At 38.8% G+C, this 20,516-nt stretch overlaps 1 protein-coding gene across 1 annotated transcript in view; it reads right to left on the reverse strand.

Moving 5' to 3' along the window:
- Positions 1-2,108: 2,108 nt before the first annotated feature.
- The window catches only part of SCG3 (secretogranin III), a 29,722-nt gene continuing 11,314 nt past the window's right edge, over positions 2,109-20,516 (reverse strand). Inside the window, exons 9-12 of the mRNA XM_008492035.2 lie at positions 12,288-12,380; positions 11,625-11,753; positions 9,165-9,245; positions 2,109-5,187 (exon numbers count right to left, since the gene is read on the reverse strand). Of these exons, the coding sequence (XP_008490257.1) occupies positions 5,069-5,187; positions 9,165-9,245; positions 11,625-11,753; positions 12,288-12,380 (422 nt within the window). The 3' untranslated portion in view covers positions 2,109-5,068. The remainder of the gene's footprint in view (positions 5,188-9,164; positions 9,246-11,624; positions 11,754-12,287; positions 12,381-20,516) is intronic.

Consider the following 20,516-nt stretch of genomic DNA (forward strand, 5'->3'; position numbering starts at 1 on the left):
TGGAGCCTGCAGGAACTCAGACCTTGTAGACTCTGGTCCAAAAGATAAGGTCTGCAACACGAGACAAATTAACAAGAGCAGGAAAAGTTTCAAGAGACTTAAAGGGAGCATTGATTTTCCTTGAAGAATCTGGAGATTTGGTTTCTTAAAATGGGATTTGTACTCATTCCTTACAGGCTTCTTGCTTCTGTTGTAAATTGATCACAGTAGGACATTGCCAGAGCCACAATAAAGTATTTTTACAGAGGCAATCCTAGCTTCAAGCCCAATTCTGTTTTATAGTCCTACAGACCTTTTCTACCAAAGACAATCAACTGTAGTACCATCACCTACCCAGCACACACAGAACCAGGGTACTTTGGGGAGCAGGTCAGAAGCAGAACTTCCCTCACCCAGAAGCACATCTAGCAGCCACACCAGGCTCCTGGCAGAGCCACATTTCATTCCATCCTTCCCAGGAGTGCTGCTGTGCTGGTGGACCTTCAGGACAAGCAATGGGAGCTCAGTGACACCATTTACACCTCCTTTTCCTGCCTGAGGAAGCCATTCAAAAGCAGAGGGGATGAAGCAGCTGCACTGGAACCTTGTTTGGGCCACATGGCCACACCTTTACCCTCAGGTGCCGGCAGAGCTCAGCCCAGCAGCACCCCGGTCAACCCACAGCATGCCTGGAAACCTCACCACACCAGCACGCACCACAACACCCACTGTAAAACAAGCACAGCTCAGAAACATCTGACCCACCTGTTCCACACAACCACCCTCCCTAGGAAGGATTTCAATGGCAACATTAACCACAAAAAAAAGCTGCCTGCAGGAGGCCCTACCTTGCTGGCTTCATCCCCAGAATGGGCCTGCACTCTATGCCTGCTGCTCAGAGGCTCTTCAGCTCCCCATGGGCACACTGCTCAGGAACTGAGCTTTTGCTTCCACTCCATCTTCCCAGGCTCCTCCATTCCCAGCTGCCATGACAGGAAGCATTCCCCCTCTCCTGGCCCCAGGGAAAGCTGCTCCTTATGGCCCTGGGGCCTCCCCAGGGACTGGGTGCCCTGAGGAACCAGCTGGGCCCAACATGGCCTCTGCCTGAGTGCTGGTCAGACTGCTGGCAGCCTTCTGAAACCCCTTCTGAAAACCCCTTCTGCAGGGTTAAAAGTTCAGAACTCTTTGTGTTCCATTAATCAATTAATGCTTTTTCCTGTCCATAGATAGTGTTTCGTAATCCCCAGGGAAAATGCAGGGAGCGAATGCCCCTTTTTTTTCTATTATTTTTTTTTTTTAATCTGTAGGTAAAATATTTTAAGAAACTGCTTTGCTGTGCTCCGGGAAGTCTCTGTCCCTCTCCCTGGTGGGGAGGCTCAGCTCAGCCATCCCATGACAGGCAGCGCCTGAGGGACCCCGGTGCAGAGGAGAGAAAATGGTGCCTGGGAAGAGCCTGTGTGATGGCTGCAAGGAGGCGCTGGGTGGAGGTTTCCTACTCTGTAAAAAAGGGGCCTGTGAGTATCTTGATTCACATTGTCATATTATTATTCAATAATATGAGGTATTGCTGTATATTTTTATATATTGTTTATATATTGTTATTTTGTTTATAACACTGCCCTTATTCTTCCTGCACTTGTAAATTCCTTCTCTGTTTCTATATTTATACCAGTCCTTCACAGTGTTGTTTAGTGTTAGAATGGGGCAATTTCAGGCAGAAGTGGAACACACAGTGCAGGTAAAGTTCCATGATTTTCAGCTACTCCGTGATGGGAAACCTGCACATTTGTAGTTTTATTTTTCCATGTTTCTTCAGTAAAAGCCTAAATCAAAACCTGGGCATGCTTGGACTGGGACCTTTTTAGATGAATTGCAGGACACATCCGAGAAGTTTTCATTTGAGGCTCATGTCAGTGTGTTTGTGAGCTACTAAAGCCCTGTAATTCCAGGTAACACAGCCCCAGGTGCTGCAGCTGCAACTCCACATCCTCAGAGGGGCACCCCCTTTCCTGCAGACATTGCAGGGAGCTCGTGGCTGCACCATGGTGCAGGACAGCCTCAAAAAAAAGGGTGGTGGATAGAAAAGATGCATTTTCTTTAACACACAAAAGCAGCATTGTACTACTGTAGCTTGTAGTAAAGTGTTTAATAAAGTACAGTATCAGAAACAATATAGTCTAATAGAAAAGGTGAATACCATATATAGTGTACTTGTTACATTTTCAGTGATAATTTAAGGAATGAAGGATTTCTGAAGGATCCAGTAGAGAAACAAAGAACATAGAAGCTGACTTGTGTCAATTTCAAACCAGGGATGTGCAGGTGTTGGAAATACCTTTCTCACCAGGAAAAAGGAAAGCATTGACAGAATATGATTTGCTAAGAATGTAATAAACACACCAGCAGCAGTTGTCCTGTGTTCATGTGTTTCAACTGTTCCCTTCAGAATAAGGACTGGTCTGTGGTGCAGGCTGAAACTCACATCACTCAGTTTGATTTGTGTAGCAGCAGCCAGAGCCTTATAGAGATGCAGGGTGATTCATCAGGCTGGCTGGGTTTTTACTGTGCAGTTCTGAAAGGTGTGATTTACTGATAGATGTTCATTTCAGGTACCAGCAACGAAAACAGTATTTGAAACATTCAAATAACAAGTTTAATCGGCTTGGGCAGGATGGAAAGTGAATCTAGACTGAGGAATGGAGCTGAGATTGTTCATCAGCTGCCAGAGGGCTTGCTGTGGCCTCAGCTACTCATCAGGTTTACTCTAATTGGTACCTGTGCCCTAAGTGAGGCACAGGAGCAGGGTAAGCTCAGAGCAGGTCCAAGGACATGAATACTCCAAGCTAGAATCAGGACATACCCATTGTTTGGACATTTTTTTTCCTGAATGATGTAATCTACGCTTTGTTCAAGTTCTAAAAATTTGCAAAAATCAGAGGTTAAAAATCCTTTACCAGCCTTTTTGTGGGCACAAGTTGTTCATAGTTGTAAATCACTAGTTGATGACATCTTTCCATTAGTACCAGACTCCTGCATAGACTCCTGTGAGACCAAAGTAAGAACCTAACTTCCAATGAAAAGTATTAATATTATTATATTACTCATTCCACTGACAGGAGAAGAAAGTTGGCTCTTTTTGTAAGGAACCATTAGGGAAGGAAAGTTTGTCCATTTTGGTTTTTTAAGTGGAGATCTTAAATCAATAGCACTTCCCCAACTGTAAAGGTTTATGGTTAGTTATCTGTCTCCTGATTTCTTTCATAAATACAAAAGAGCACTTTTCCAGTGTGACAGTCACCTAAGAAAGTAAATCACGAACTTGCAGAAAACAACCACGATCTGTAGGGACAAGAAGAAATTCTTTTCTTTGGAAACATTTGATAATAGTAATAGTAGTAGTAGTAGTAATAGTTATAATAATAATAATAATAGATGAGAATAAATCCACTGATTCAAAAATAACAGGTATTTCCTTTTCCTGATTGTTTTCTGCAGTGTTTCTAAGGGACTATTTTTTCAAAGAGGAAGGCTACATTGACTACCTTCCTGGATACATACAAATAAATACCACCATTATTTACTGATACTGCAATTCAATGATCCATATCAGGTTGTGTATGAGGAGGCAGTGACATATTTTTTGTATGCTAGAAAGCACTCATGGGCTTATTTATCATCAGTTTTAAAACTCTTGCACTTGCTATTGTATTAGTTTAATATTTGTTACCAATAATGTTCTCTTGATAATGTTGAGTTAATGCTTTGCAAGGATTGCAAAGTTTACTTCAGTTGGCTAAAAACCATTTCTTAAATCTCCTTCTTAATGTCCAAATGTACTGAAAAAAGTGAAGGAACTGATCTGCTCATTTAACATTTGCAGAACTTTGTGCAGTGCTGTAAGTCACCATCTCCCTTCACTGGCAGGCAGGTACCAGCCTTTCCATCACCTAACAGTTTTTGACTCTGTAAGCTGAGAAGAATTGAGGGTGTTCTTGTTTTCCTTTTTCATTGTTTAGGAGGCACCAGATTCTTGGCTAACGATAGTGTATATATGTCAAAAGATAGTTTTCAAAATTAATGCTACTCAACACAGACTAGACGTCAGTAAACACACCACAGCCTTGATATTCAGGGATGCATGCTGAGATATGACAGGCTCAGTTTCTTTATGAAAAACAGGGCCCATATTCCTAAAATCATCTCTACTTGCAAATGCCCCTCCCCATGCAAAATGACCCAAATTGCTTTCTTTTCTTTTTCTTTTTTTTTTTTTCTTTAAAGAAAGTAATGGCTATTTACACTTCTTATAAGGCTACTCACATCAGGAATTCAACTAATTATGCATGCACAATCATCAAATGGTGGACCAAACAGAATGTTTATACATGCTGAATGAAGCAACAAGGGGGAGAATATAGCTCTGTGATATGAAAATTAGTTGTAGTGCCAGAGATACATCAAAGTAGTTGTAGTGCCAGATAACAGTAACAGAGAATCAGTTAGCTAAGGACACTGTAGTCCAAATTTTAGAATACATAAGAAAATCAAAAAGGGTAAACAAAAAAAGAAAAGAAAAAGAAGGATTTAACAGCAAGATTTCTGAATATTAAATCATAGTAAGATTAATGAAAACTTTAATAGGTTAATTATTTTCAAATATTTTATTTAAAGAACTATGAACTATTTTCTAATAATGCCCTTTACATAGTTGCATCTATAGAAAGCTAGGGGAATTGAGAGCAAAAAGATAGCATTAAAAGAATTTTCCATCAGAAACTATTGGTTTCTGTACAGAAGTAAACCAAATGCAAACAATAAATCAAAGAGAACATTACATAAATATTTGCCCTACCAAATAGAGATTCTGAGTCAGAATTTGGCATTTAGGGTTGATTTACGAGTGTAGGAAAATCGAGTATGCAGTCAGTGTCTGGAGCACTACAGCTCTTCCTCTCTGTCCAGAAAGTTGTTGGTACAATGTAAACAGAGCATTCCTAGTGATATCCTCAAAATAACAGATCTTAATTCATTGAGCCAGGAGTAGGGGAAGCTATACTAGTTTTCTACAGGTTGGGCAGCCACTAGGTCATTACAGGCTGCCATATATACGCTTAATTACATCAGCCTCTTCCTTGTCCAGGATGCCCTTTTCCACATAAGCATCAGCTTGCTGATCAATGAAATCTCTCAGCTTTGAAAGATCATAGTCTGAAAAATAAGAATTCATTTGCACAATGAGTCATTACCACTGTGGTGATTCACCTGAGAAATAATGGGATTGGAAAGTTTATCCAGCAAATGCACTTTATCCAACATAAAGAGAATTCACTATATGTACAACCTAAAAAAACCCCAAAACAAAACAATTTTAAAAAACCCAAACACTACCACACCTGCACAAAGTCTTTATACGTGTCTTGGTAATTTTACTGTTCAAGAGGAATACTGAGTTATTGTTCTCAATTGCTTGCTGGCAAATGCTGAACCATTTTCTGGTCCTGAGATTTGATGTTCTGCATGCTGAAGGTATTGTTAAAACCCTATTATTTTTACAACTGTCATGAATTAAAAAGGAAGCATTAAATTGACTGCTTTCTGTTGAAATCCCAGTAAAATTCCCACTTACTACTAGTACCTGTAGTGAAAATTCAAGAAACATCCTGATGAAAATTAATCGAAATACTACAATTATTTACCTTAAGAACATAATATTCTGACATGAGAAATATCACAAAGAGCAGTCTTTATGATTGCCAAGGCAGTCTTAACAACTTTTTAATGTCAATCTGCAATGCAGTGCTGAAAGACCCTTTCTCTTTTTCAAATAGGTGTCTGCATCTATGCAGTGTGATTAAAAACCATAAACATAAACCAGGCTTTTCCTATGCTGGAAAAAACCAGTATTTTCCATGAAAAGAATTCCACTTTCAGGTAACATAAAAAGGTGACCTATTGTGTAGTGGTAACTCTGGCAACAGATCCAGTATATCCACACATAAACACAATACAAGTTTCAGTTACATAATTTGCTGCATAAAACATAAAGTAAATTTGTTAGAATCAAAAGTCTGGAGAACATTAATGTCTTAAGGGTTCCTACTAAGTTAAATTAATTAATATCTTTCACAAAGATCCTGATTTTTGTCAGTTTTAATTACTTATTCAAGAGACAGAAACTTCAGAATATAATAACACTGATTTTGTAATGCAGTCCAGTGCACGTCACCATGCAGCACAAGTGGAAGGACTTCCTTTCCAAATGAACACTTTTAACAGGACTGACAAAAATTACTGTCTTTCCGTGGTTGAGTCACCAAAAATTGGATAGAAATAGAAAGGTATTAAGAAGCAAATTAATGCTTGCAATGAATTTTATATCAGTGTAAGGCAATTTCAAATGAGTAACACAGAAAACATACCTCCCCATTTTTCAGAGGTGTCCTTTGCATCCCTGACCTAACAGGAATTTTTCCCTTTGCTGCACTGAGGTCAGGATTTAATGTCTGGTCTGTTACCAGCATTACTTAATAGGATTTAACCTATATATCTCTCCATCCTACCTGGGCAAAAGAGACTAATAATGCCTAGCAACTTAATAAAGGGTGGTGAGATTTCATTCATGTTGACAGAATGAGAGTTTGCAGTGACAAATAACTGTGGAATAGAAACGAATGGAATAATAAATACTAAATTAATTTAATATCCTCATTATTTACAATATTTTTTTCTTCTAGAAGAGTATTTACAACTCGAAGATCTTTCAGTGGAATTGTGCAGGTTTAATCACTAAATATTCTGTATCAGAATCCAACCACTGAGATACTATAAAATTTTGGCTAATTTGTGTATCTCACAGCAATTGAATTTGATGTCTTTTCTAGAAACTGATAACTGTTCATTTCTAGTACTTATTTGCAACCTATAAATTTGGGCAAGTTATTAGGAAAATCAGCTTTGGTTTATATTCACCACCCTAACCACAACAGCTGAACCATTACATTGAGCTGTGAAACTACTAGAGTGAATTAAGTGAGGTCTTATTTGCATACTCAAATCAAACCATTTGCCATTGTAATTAATTATAATTTACTTTAATTCCTAAATGGCTACTTTTCTATATAAGCAAAACAAGTTTTGGATATAAAAGCTAATCAAGTCAAAAGTCAAGATTTTTTACATGTTTCTCTTCAAATCATCTAGAGCACTCAAATTACTTGCCTCCTTAATCAGCAACTGATGTTTTTAAACTGGGAAAATGCAGATTCAAATTTCCAGGGCCATCAATTATTGAATGAATAATAATTTCTATCAAGATTCATACAAAGTTAAGGATCTCCAAACATTTTCCTGAAGAAAACTTAACTTTCTTTGAGTATATTCAGTGAGTAAACCAATCCATGAATAGGGGTGGGGGTGAAGAAGACTGGGCATTTCAAAGACAAATTTTAAAGACAAATTAAAGTGTATCAGTTTTTGTCTAGCTCCCAGGTGCTAGCTGGAGGTGGAGAAACACTTGATGAGCACATCAGTAGCACCTAACCTTGTCCTGAAGAAACACAGCACAATGCATTCACAGATAAGCTTACCCTGGCTGCACTTCCTTTTAGCACCACCCCAGGAGAACTGAGTTAGCATTTTACAAGAATCACAAGTATGGGAAGGCCCAATAAAGATAATGTAGCAGAAGACTAAGAGCATCATTCTAATTCTGTCATAATTTACACTCACTTCAAGGCCCATTTCCATTGCCAGAGGACAATAAAGATATTTTAGTGCAAATGAAAATCCATCTCCTCAGAAAGTGTGCATCTTAATGCATTTGCAGGCAGCTAAAATGCTATTGATTTGCAGTCACAGCCATTTTCAGACTGCAGGAGTGCAGAGGAAAGGTTATTTATGAAGAGGAGGGAGGGGCTGCCCTGTCAGTGTGTGTGACAGAAAAATAATCACACATGACTGAGATGGAATTACTGTAATGAGTACACTGATAAACAGAAATGTTTATTAGAACTGGCAAAGAGAACACTCCAGCAAATGCCTGCATCTGTTGTTAACTGCCATTGCTACCAGTGTGTGGAAAAGATTTTATGAGGGATTTTTTTTTATATATATATATAAAAAGCCTTTCCTATTATGGACTTTCTATATAAGAAAAAAAAGAATGTGTTGGGCTGTAGGCATGCACTCATCTCTGAAATGTAATTGATATACACTTCAACTCACAGCGAGGGTGGCTGGATTACCCAGGGCTAACCTGATCCCAGATTGCCCTCTGCTTGGCTAGTGCAAGAAGGATCCTTCTTACAAAGTTCCAGTCATACCCCAGGGGCTGATCCCATGGCTAGGAACCTTCACTTACAGGGTTGGTGATGGCAGGAGACCCAGCAATAGCAGGGAGAAGGGATAGGAGGCTGGTTTGATATGATATCTTGAGGGCAAACATGATATGGATGAGTAAAAATCTGTGAAAAATAAGCTAGAAACCCTGCTGCAGTTTGCTGCCTTCCTCCAGCTCCCAGCCAGCCCTGCCACCAAGGAAGAGACAAATAGTGTGGGGCAGCTGCTGAGCATACCCTGTGCAGCTGCTTCAGTGACTGCTCCCCTTCTACACAGCTCTGCATATGAGAGCTACAAGTCATTAGAGTTCATTTGGGCTGAAATCCAATATATTAGAATGATAGAGACATAAGTTTGTTTCTTAAATATTTATGGTTATGAAAGAAAACTCAGTGCTATTTGCCATGGCATGCACCATAGTGCCAGCCAGATGCACTGAGCTTTTCTAGACACATCCAGACATTTAAAATACATTCAACTCATGTATAAAGTTATAATTAAAATATATGTTAACTAAGCAATTAAGGACTAGACAAAACTGAGACACTGTTATCTCTTGACACACAGACCCCCAGGGCTATCTGGACAGGACATTAACTTCTAGCTGAGGAGCCACAGTGTGCTTTGGGGCCAGTTTACAGGAATTTGCCTTAGTTGACTATTTCATTCATTGATTTAAAGTTTACATGAACCATATTATTTAACTCTAACATCACTAATTAACACACTATAATCTATCCAAGCACAGTTGCACATTACTATTATTATTTACCTTACAACATACTGCTGTTTTACAACTTTGTAATGTATATGGTGCCCACCTCAATGCCAAGATTTTTATTTCATACCTTCTTTGTTACCTTGTTTGTTGTGTTTTTTTAGCCATTCTATGTTCTTTCTGATTGCTTCCAAATAGGCCTCAGCTTTCCCTAGAGGAAAGGATGAGAGAGAAATCAGGCACTTACATCAATGACTGATGCATCTTGCTTAACTGAGTAAAGTTGGTCACAGTGAAGGCAGATTAAAACTATTCTTAGTTTCTGTTTAAAAGCTGAGTCCTGTCAACCTTAGTCAGGCAAAGGTCACAGAGATGGCTAGAAGGTTTTGTTTGTGCAAGATTAGCCATCCACAAACTTAGGATCATGGCTTTTTTGATCTGTATACACAATGTTCAGTGGGACCCACAGATACTGCAGATGTTAGAGTAAAGGCAGCCTGTAGGTTTTTGATCATAATTGTCCAGCAAAAATGAAGCTGTTAAACCAGCAAGGAATGACTTAAATGAGACTGAGAGCTTTGAGCTTTGAGCATCTCATATCCAAAGTGTCAGAAAATTCCATTCACTAGTACTAAAAGCATATGGCAAATCTAAGATTGTGCTATTTGGGAAAGACAAGCTGAAATACAGCTACTTACATCTACTGAGAAAAAAAGATATTTTCAAATTACCATGATAACTCGTTGGTATAGCTGAAATTTTAAAGTGATTTTAAAGTGGCTATTTTTGGACCAGAAGGCACACAGGACAGAATTAGATCAAGGTTTACTTAATAAGGCCCCTAAGGAAATATTCCAGCTAATGGATTTTGAATTCTTAACTTGGCTGGAGCATTATTGATGTAATATCTTACATCTGTCAGAAGAGAAAAATAAACAAAAAACCTGGTGAAACTAGCATGTAGAAGGCTACTACTGCCAATTCTGCATGTCTGGTCCCACTAGTAAGTGTTAGAGATACTGTAAGTTTTGAGCTGGGAGTGCAAAGTTAGCTTGATAGTAAGTTACTCTGTGAAAGAGCAAAAGGCACTGCATGACAAGACAAAGACCTAAATACTGATACAATTGAAATTTCTAAAGAGCTTTTGGGCTGAACATTTTTCTGAAGGTACAGGAAAACAATCTGAACCAAACTGAACAGACAAATCTTCCACAAATCCGTGAGGTACGTTATTTTTTAGTTCCTGTGGGTATTGAAACAACTGTTCTTTACTGTGAAATTAGACAGCCATTTCAGCTACTTTCCTCTTTCATGCTTAAATAATGACTGCTGGAAGGAATGTCACCTTCTGTCTGTGGGTGGCTAATAGTTTATTTGCCTGGACTGCTCAGAGGATTGAACCAGGGGGCCAATGAACTACAGTCTCCTGTAGCCTTGATAACTGCAATTCATTTTGCACTGAAAATGCATGCATTCAAAAAGAAGAACAAGCATAAAACAGGATCAAGTAACACAAATTATCAGCAATTTGTTAAAACCAGTTGACTACAAATCATAGATGGTTATGCTGGATCCTTACTGAGAAGAGCCCACTGAAAGATTTCTGCCCCAGCAAACATCCTCCTTCAAAAGCTGAGCATTCATTACCCGATAAATCTCCTGAAATTCTCCTTCACTAATTCATGCAAATGCAAAAATGTCACTGATTTCAGGTCTTAATTGAGAAAAATAACTTCTTAAGAAAGTCCTTCAAATCTAATCAGTAAATTGCCAATGAACAAGGAGCTTTCTGTGTGCAGGAGAGACAATTTACTCTGGAGATGCACCCAGGCTGTGGAACTCACTCTATCAAAAGACATGGCTGATCCTGAAGCACTATACTGTAATCATCACTGGCCAAACTGATTTCTCCAGCTCCCCTTCTTTACAGCAAGTTCTTCATCCACACACAGAGCTTGAATGAAGCCACTCTTACCTTACAATTTTACACACCAACCTCTTATTCTTCTAAGGTTTATTTCTACTTTACAAACTGAGAAGAGACAAAAGCTGCATTCAAATAGTTGAGAGCTGTGCCTGACATGACAGAAACACTTGTTCAAAGTTAAGTAAAATAGGTTAATTTGCTCATAACCCTTAACCTCTAGCAGTGATTAATGCAAATCTTTTCACTTTGCAGAACTTTTCAGTAGCTTTCAGTACCAGCTTGTTTTAACACCAACTGTAGATGTCAATGGACTTACTCAGAATATTGAATATCCTGATTATCTGATTTCACTGAAAAGCCAAAGATGTAAAGAAGCAACATCTCTGCACTACTGTGTCAAAATGCATTTCATACTTCTTTCAAAAGGGACTACAAATTCTAAATCTAAAGATTATGGCTTTATTCAGCAAGGGATATAGTTTCATTTATTTAAAGTAAGCTAATAAGTACAGCCACAAATCAAACTCTTGTGTGCTGACTCCCAGTAACCATAAACTGAAGATGTTTATGCTAACACAATGGATAAATAATACCACAAACAGGAAAAGATTCCAATCACTTGGAGCATTCATATGTAGCAAAAAGCCATGGCTATTTTTGTACCTCTGGGCTCTTCACTGTTCCCTGCTGCATTGTGGTCATCAATTTTTGTGGAATCCTTTGAGATTTCATATTCCTTTTCCATTTTAGCTGCTTCTTCCTTTGTACTGTCTGCTTCTTCGCTACTTTTATCTAAACAAATAACAAGAAGAGCAATTATGCATCCAATGTATCACAAACATTTCTAAAGCACATTAATATTTTCTTTAGGAAGTAAAAAGTTTTGACTTATGATTGTGGAAGAACCTCACTGGAGTCTGGCAGAAAGTGGTTTCTAAAGGTCATCTCTTCCCCAGACTTCTGTTCCTGCTTTTACAAACAGGAGCTGATTACAGGTAACTAAAATGCAGTAACAAAAAGGCACATTTCTCTGTGCTGAGAAAAAATATAGGAAATGTGCATTTTATAGATCCAAGGTTGATAAAGAATTATTTCTTTTTATTATTTAAATCTTAAACACCAATGAGAAAACTTGCTTTTGCATATGTGTAATGTCTGGACTCCACTAAAGTAAAGGACAGTGAACATACTCCTCAAAGCTTGGACGATTAAATAAAATTTTCTCTCTCTTGTGTGTTTAGACATCCAAGCTTTGGCTTCTAAATTTTTCTTTTAAATGAATAGGTAAAAAAAAGTAATGTGTTATTCCAGGAGAGAAAACTGTACCTGCTGGTAGCTTTAAAACCTCCTCCCTGGTTTTAGTGGAGGGATTCTCCAGCTTCTTCTTTGTCTGTTCAGCTATCATTGTATCTAAGTTTTCTAGAAATCAAAGCAAAACCAAAGCCCAGTTATTCTTCAGCAGATATGATGTATAATCTAAACTACACTTCCCACAACACCAGTCTGAATAGTAAGCAGAAATCTAAAAGAAAGTCTCATCCTTGCCTCCAAAGAATTAGTGCAGAGCCAACGTTTAAAGAACAAGCAAATAGCAGAACTTTGATCAATCTTATTAAAAGAAAGGAACAACTAAATCATGACAGTAAGTGTACCAAGTAGAGCAAATATTCATAAAGACAGTAAATGTGTGCATATGTATTCTAATTATTTAAGTAAAGTAGTCACAAACTATAGATAACCATCTGTAGCAATTTATTCTGATGAAAGCAGTGAAAAAGTTTAATTAACTTCACAAAGCATACCAGACTGTGAAATATGTGCTTCATTCTGGTGGGAAAATATTATCTCAAACTGCTTATCTGTCAGGATTTTATATGGTTTCATTGGAAAAGAAGTCTAATAAAATGTTTAAAATTATATTTAGATTAAATAAATCAAAGTGATTAAAAAAAATATATTTTAAAGTTGCTAAGGTCAAGCATTTACCTGAAAACCCAGTAAGCAGCTATGGCTATGTGTATAGCTCTAAAGGTCTAGAAAATCTTTTAATAAGCAAATTTCAGAGCTGAACTCATCTAATTTGAAAGTAAAAGCACCTTTTAATCAAGATGGCCGTTTCAGATACAAACTTATGTTTATGTGGGAAGATACCAAAAGCTTAACAGATATTCAGAAATACAGATGGTTATGCAATCTGCCATGTTTTCTCTGTCAGATTATGGACATGGTATAGAATTTTCTTTCCCATTACCAGCTTTTTTTAAAAGTTCAGTTTAAACATGGACCCAAAATGTGACAGATATCACCTAGTTGGGGGGTATTTTTGAGATGTCATTTTGAATTGTCAGTATTTTCTTTATATAAACAGCTAACATATTCAGTACAAGATGTGGCAACTGACAGAACAGACATTATGAGGCAGGTTAATATTTTAGACCATATCTTCTGTGTAAGATAAACATTTCATCCATCAGCAGGGAGCATCTTTTTCTATCTGAAAGATTCTCAGCACTGAAACCTAAAGATTAGGTTTTTAGCAAGCTCATTTCTCTTAATGGCAGATGAGGGTAAAAATTCTGTCTGCCATCTGATGAGAAATCACATAATCCTGTCTGCCTGAATCCTCTGTATTTTTTTATTTACATACAATCAAATTGTAAGCAGTTTTTCTTGGCACACTGTCAGTGCTACATCACATTAGAATTGTGAGAACTATTTTCATTTGGTACATATATTTTTAATGTGATTTCTGGCCTTGTCATATGCTCTAAAGTAACCAGGTCTGGGCTGGGTTACAAGCTGGATCAGACATACTGATGAAGAAAAAAACAAGGTAGATTTATAGTGGTGGTATTGGTGCCTCACTAATCACTTGATCCAAAGCTTATTGAAAGGACCATAAACATTCCTTTCATCTGAGCTTAAGATCCTATTTTTTGCCTGGATCAGTACCATATCAGAATTCAAGCAGCCATATTAGGATTTTTAGGAATTTTAAGGAAAAGATTATATAGCTAAGAACTCAAAAAACCTTTGTAAATTCAAGTAAATAGATTATTCTCCTTCACAATTCATGCAAAGTAAAAAATGTCACTGATTTCATGCCTTAACCTAGAAAAATCCATTCAATTAGGCTTTATTTTAAATGTAAATATAGTATTTTGAAATAAATAGGAGTGGTTTAAAGTACCACACATATGTAAATAAGTGCCTTTCATGTTCTGTCTTAAAACTGTTTGCATTTAGGCACTGCTGCAGTAAGCTTGTATTAGCAGAAAACAAAAAGTCTCAGCCACAAGACTGGTTTAGAACTCACTCAGACAGCTTTAGATCTAAAGGTCTGCATTCTGATAATATTTCAAAATGTTTCCATTATGTTGACAGACTGTAGTTTTAAAAAGTTTTACATATATCCACATACAGCATGTGCTAGAGAAGGCAACAGGATTTATACTCCTTCATTATTCAGTTAGTTCAATAAATCTCATCTGGACTTCTGCAGTTTCTCTGAGCCTTTTGAGTTGGCGAACAATTTCATTTGTGTTCAACACATGAGCAACAAACTAATTATTTCAACTTTGTCAAGTACAGTAGCACAGTAATATGCATTTTTTTCCAGCCATGCATTCAACAGCTACATCTGTATATGAACTATGGGATGGCAATGTTGACCACTAATGATCCAAGCTTTGTCACTAAAGCCAGACTGAACACAAAACCATTTCCCTTTTGCAAAGCTTTGTTTTGTCAGTAAAGATATGGACAAGTTATATGACAGGCTTTTTAAGAAGGATTACATTTTACAGAGAAATACTGAATGTCTTGCTAGCTGGATGACACATCAACATGAATCTCTATTTCTAATGTGTATTTCCTGCATGACAGAAAGAAGTCAACTGCGTAAACCTGTTCATGTTTATGGAGATCATCTGGTTTATCTAACTATTTTTTGTAGAGAGAATATTACCAGAGAATCCCAGTTCTTCTTGAACAATATTTATTGACCTTTTTCCCTCTTCAGAATTAATGTCTTTGACAGCTGGTATTGTTTCAAAACATGTTTGTACTTGTCATATGTGGCTAGTCCAGGGCTGAACAATGTTTGCTCTGAGTTACACTGATGAAGTGAATCATCTCCTCAGCTGAGATGTGCTGGGCCAGCAGCTAAGCAACTGCATGGAGGATTTGGAGGTCTAACAAGAACTGATTAATTTTTCGGCATCGTTTCCTTAGCAACGTAATTTTTACAGAAGAAGAGTTCAGAAAGGTACTGACCTTTGCACAGAGCTGGCCACTTATTTGACATGGCACTAATTAAAGCAAGAGAACAATAACTACTGAGCTAATGGAAGTGACCTAAGTTGGTAAAACAGGTCACTCCTCTGGCGGCCGGCTTTCCGCAGAGCAATATAATCTCATCATTCCAACCAGACATCAGGAGCCAAGAGACCTGGTTTCTGCCTTGGCTCCCTTTCTAACTTCCTCTTTGATCTGGGATGACTCAGAGAAGCACTCATGCTGCAGGAGGGCTCCTATTTTGAACAGAGATTCTGAGACATCCTCCAGGTGCCACGCACCAATAGATCCCATTGATCCCAGCACTTCTGAAACCCTTAAGTCCATCGAGTTGGGCAGCCAAAAATCTGAATGGCGTAAAAGCAGAATGCTTATCTTTACTCATGAAGAATGCACTGCAGTAACAGCCTTTAAATCCACAGAAAAATATAATATATTAAAAAAAATACTACAAATTATTTTATTCTTATTAGAGAAGCAGAAACTAAGCTACCCATCTGAGTGTTAGATAGAATAGGTAATGAAAACCTGAAATGGACCCTTCTCTATAGATAAACAGATTCAGGGTGTTTTCCAGACTTTTGCAAATTCTCCTACAAAAGTTTTTTTATATTTCACAGAATCACAGAATCATAGAATCCTAGGGGTTGGAAGGGACCTCGAAAGATCATCTAGTCCAATCCCCCTGCCAGAGCAGGGCCACCTAGAGTACATCACATAGGAACGTGTCCAGACGGGTTTTGAATGTCTCCAGTGAAGGAGACTCCACGACCCCCCTGGGCAGCCTGTTCCAGGGCTCTGTCACCCTTACAGTAAAAAATTTTTTTCGAATATTCAACTTGAACCTCCTATGCTCCAATTTACACCCATTACCCCTTGTCCTATCACTGGTCACTACTGAGAAGAGCCTAACTCCATCTCCCTGACACTCACCCCTTACATATTTGAAAACATTGATGAGGTCACCCCTCAGTCTCCTTTTCTCCAAACTAAAGAGACCCAGCTCCCTCAGCCTTTCCTCATAAGGGAGATGTTCCACTCCCTTAATCATCTTAGTAGCTCTGCGCTGGACTCTTTCAAGCACTTCCCTGTCCTTCTTGAACTGAGGGGCCCAGAACTGGACACAATACTCCAGGTGCGGCCTCACCAATGCAGAATAGAGGGGGAGGAGAACCTCTCTTGACCTACTAACCACACCCTTTCTAATGCACCCCAGGATACCATTGGCCTTCTTGGCCACAAGGGCACATTGCTGGCTCATGGTCATCTTCTTGTCAACCAGGACCCCCAGGTCTCTTTCACCTACACTGCTCCCCAGCAGGTCAGCCCCCAACCTATATTGGGACATCTTGTTGTTCTTCCCCAAATGCAAGACTCTACACTTCCCCTTGTTGAATTTCATCATGTTTCTCCCTGCCCAACTCTCCAGCCTGTCTAAGTCTCTCTGAATGGCAGCACAGCCTTCTGGTGTGTCAGCCACTCCTCCCAGCTTAGTGTCATCAGCAAACTTGCTGAGGGTACATTCTATACCCTCATCCAAGTCGTTGATGAAGATATTAAACAACATCGGTTCCAGCACCGACCCCTGAGGGACTCCACTAGTCACACACCTCCAACCAGATTCTGCCCCATTGACTACAACTCTCTGACTCCTTCCTTTCAACCAGTTCCTGATCCACCTCACTACCTGATCACCAAACCCATAATTGATCAACTTATCTACAAGGATGCTGTGAGAGACGGTGTCAAATGCTTTACTGAAATCAAGATAAACCACATTTGCATAATTGTCTCACAGCTGGGAGGCAGTTTCACATTCTATCCTCATCAAACTGACTGAAGCTGAGATTTCATATCATCAGACTTCCATAGACAGACCTGCTTTGCTGTTCTGTTTTCATACAGCATAGAAAGGCTGTGCTTATTAAAGGAGAAAAATGGATGATCATCAGTAGGTACCAATCTTTATGAAAGCTAAAAAAATGTAAAAATTATTTTACTTCCTTCAGCCAGCAAGCTTTGTGCTGATGACTGCTTGTATGAAATGCACATATTTCAGGCATTAAATGCATATTTCTCCCAGAGCTCTTCTGTCTCCTGCAGTAGATGATCTTTAACAGTCTGTAAGGCCTTTTTTTTCCATCTGTGACAAAACCCAGGACATCTTAGAATTTGCCTGTTACAGTAGGGACCAGTGCAGCTGAATGATTCTTTAGCCAAATCCTCCTTTTATGTTACATGAGTGCAGGTCCAAGAATTGCCAATACCCAGTGGATTTTCACCAATGTAACCAAAAGCAGAGTATGGCCTTTATTCAGCTGATATATGTATCCTGCATATGTCACAGAAACTGCTTAAACTGTGATGAACATAAGAAATCCCTCTACTGTGGAATTACAGATTTGTCTCAGCCTTGCAAATCTTCTGTTCCTTTCCAACTCCCTGTCTTACATGTCAAAAAATGGCATTTTCTTTTTGAATCTTCTCATTTGACTGATTTGTCATGAAGGTGCATCTGAGGCTTAATGCTGCCATGAGAATGACAAGTTAGGTGACAAACCCCAGGTAGTGGCATCACTTGTGAATAGGTTACATCCTAGATGGTTAAAGTGATTTGAACGAAAACAGCAGCAGTATTGCCTCGTGGCCAGATTAAAATAAACTCAGAAAGGGAAACTCAACTAAATAGGTGTGTTTAGAGGTGAACAAAGCACTGACCAAGACTCCTTTATTGTCCTTATTAAATTCCCTACCTCAGGGACAAAATCTCAGGTGTAGCTTTTCAATATTGTACAGGAATTTCCTTTGCATTGCTCCAGAGTTTCTAGAGCTGTGTGGTGCAGTCCTTTCCTAATCCTTTCCTGTCCTGAGGTTTCTAGGTGGTCTGTGCTCACATTTTTAAGTATTTTGGTACCATGCACTTTAAAAACAGGACAGTTTGGGACTGAAGCATCACAGCCGCCTCTACTACAGGAGTGGGATGGAGCTTAGTTTTGAAAGTTCAGTGACACCCTGTTTACCTCACACCCACATTATCATCTCAAATCATAACTTATGGTCTCAGTGCTCAGCTGTCAGCAGAGAGATACTGAATTCAAAAAGGAAAGTTTATTTAATGCAGCTATGAAATACAGTGGGGGCAAAAAGATATAAAGTTCCCTCCTTTCTTTAGAAACACAAATCAGTTGGTAGGATGCAAAACCTGGATTTTTAGGAACTAAGCAATACATTTGTCAAAAGAAACACTGCAAGGAGAGGTTTCTTAAAAAGTATACAGATGGGAAAGCATAGAGGAAGCAGTGAAAGAAAACAGAAAAAGAGTCAATATATTTAAAAGAAATAGCTGCAAATTTAAAGGGGACATAGTGATAAGCAAAGGAATGAATTGCAATATATTCATTTTGGTTCTTGAACACATGATTTGATAGTCATGTAATGTGGGAAAAAGAATTAGTAACATTAATTATTAGTAGTAGACCTGGTAGTACTAAACTACCAGATTTCTCCCCAGAAAATATATTTGAGAAAATTTAAATCCTATGGATACTGGAAATACTATGTTCTCACACATACTGTCACCCTAAGGTGATGCCCATTTTACTGTAGTATGTAGTGGTCCTGTTATTTAAGAACTGTGAGGTTAGCTGTCATAGACTTTTCACACCACAGCTAACCTATTTTTTTTCTATGCCACAAAAGTCTGAATGGGAAGAAAATAGGAGATGAGATCTAAGCAGTGAGGGCAAAAAAACCCATTCATGTATTTGTATAAATAGAGAAGTAGCATGGCATAGAAATGGATGGCATAAGGCTACAGAAAGAAAAGAGATAAAGTTGCAGTGGGGTTTGTGATCAACATACTTCCTAGATTCCAGTCTTGTCTGGGACATTTGCAAACTCTCTGTCCAGTCTTACCTCCATGCTAACTCATCTTGCTTTTAGTTATTATATATACTTAACACCATCACTGCTGCTCCTCTGTACGCACCTCCCATCTAAGGTGCCCCTGATTTCTACTTTCCAGGTATGTGAGAGTCCTTGTTCTTCCTAAGAACAGTTTAGTATAGTTTAGCATCTGTGTCACTTTAGTTCATCACATAAAACATAAATAACAGAGCAAAGAGCTGCCTGAACGGAAGTAACTCCTGCTGGCATCTGTATGCATCGATCAGATGATAAAGTAATACTGGGCAAGGAAAATCACCAAAGGGAAATTCAGCTAGGGAAAATCAATTAAAGATTTTAATGCTTATGAAGAAAACCTGCAGTAGCATCAGAAGTCCCTTTGGAATTCAGATTATTAAAAAAAGAAGAAGGTATTATGTAGAGTTCCCTGAATGAAATACTATCAATGTCCTTCATCTCCCAGGCCAAAATGAAGGAAAGAACAAAAGATCCACACAACAGTGTTCATACATCATTTGTAGCTTCTGTCACTGGTTTAGCCAGACCTTCTCTTACTTCTTTGAAATCACAGAGATGGCATTAAGAAGCATCTGCTTCTTGAGACCATCAGTAGGAGAAAGAGACTACCAGTCTGTGCTCTGATCTGCTCTTTGCCTCACACTCTTGGCTCTCTGCCTCTTCTTGTCTAACTAAAGAAATAGCAGGTTCAGACCCTTGGCCTGCAGCATCTGCACTGATGAGAACCTCAGGGATGAGCCACAGTAGTCAAACAGGTCCTCTCCCAAGAAAAGCCTGGATTGTGTCTGCTATGCACTGGCCCATGCTGGGGAAATGGCAGAGCACTGCCTGCAATCACGAGTGGAGCTGCTGAGGCTATCAAGACTGAATGCAGGAGGCAGAACAGCTATTGCATTTTCCTTAGCATGGAGAGGCACGAGCATGTTAAAAATCTACATAGGGGACTTTCTGCCTTTTTGTTTCCCCTGGATTTCTCTCATGCAACCTCACTCTGGCTACAAGAGAATATTGTAGTAAACCAATAACTCAACTGTAACTTTAGAAAGGAACCAAAGAGTGCTGCTCTGCCTTGGCAACAGCTCCCCAGTGAACTATCCACCTCTCTGCTCCTCGTGAGTCTTGGAGTTTGGTTGTCTTTCCAGTTGTCCAAGGAGGACAAATTCTGAGGGGGTAGAAGAGGTAAACAGAGACATCTGTTCGGGCCCATTTGGAACCAACACAATCTCCTACTCAGTCACGGGGGAGAGTGTGGATTCTGAGAGTGAGTCAGAGCCAAACAGGGGGGTGTGAGAGGTGCCTCTGGTTTGGTCTATAGAAGGAGGCAGCTGTGACTCA

This window comes from Calypte anna, chromosome 10 (assembly GCF_003957555.1).
Source record: "Calypte anna isolate BGI_N300 chromosome 10, bCalAnn1_v1.p, whole genome shotgun sequence".
Classification (NCBI taxonomy): domain Eukaryota; kingdom Metazoa; phylum Chordata; class Aves; order Apodiformes; family Trochilidae; genus Calypte; species Calypte anna.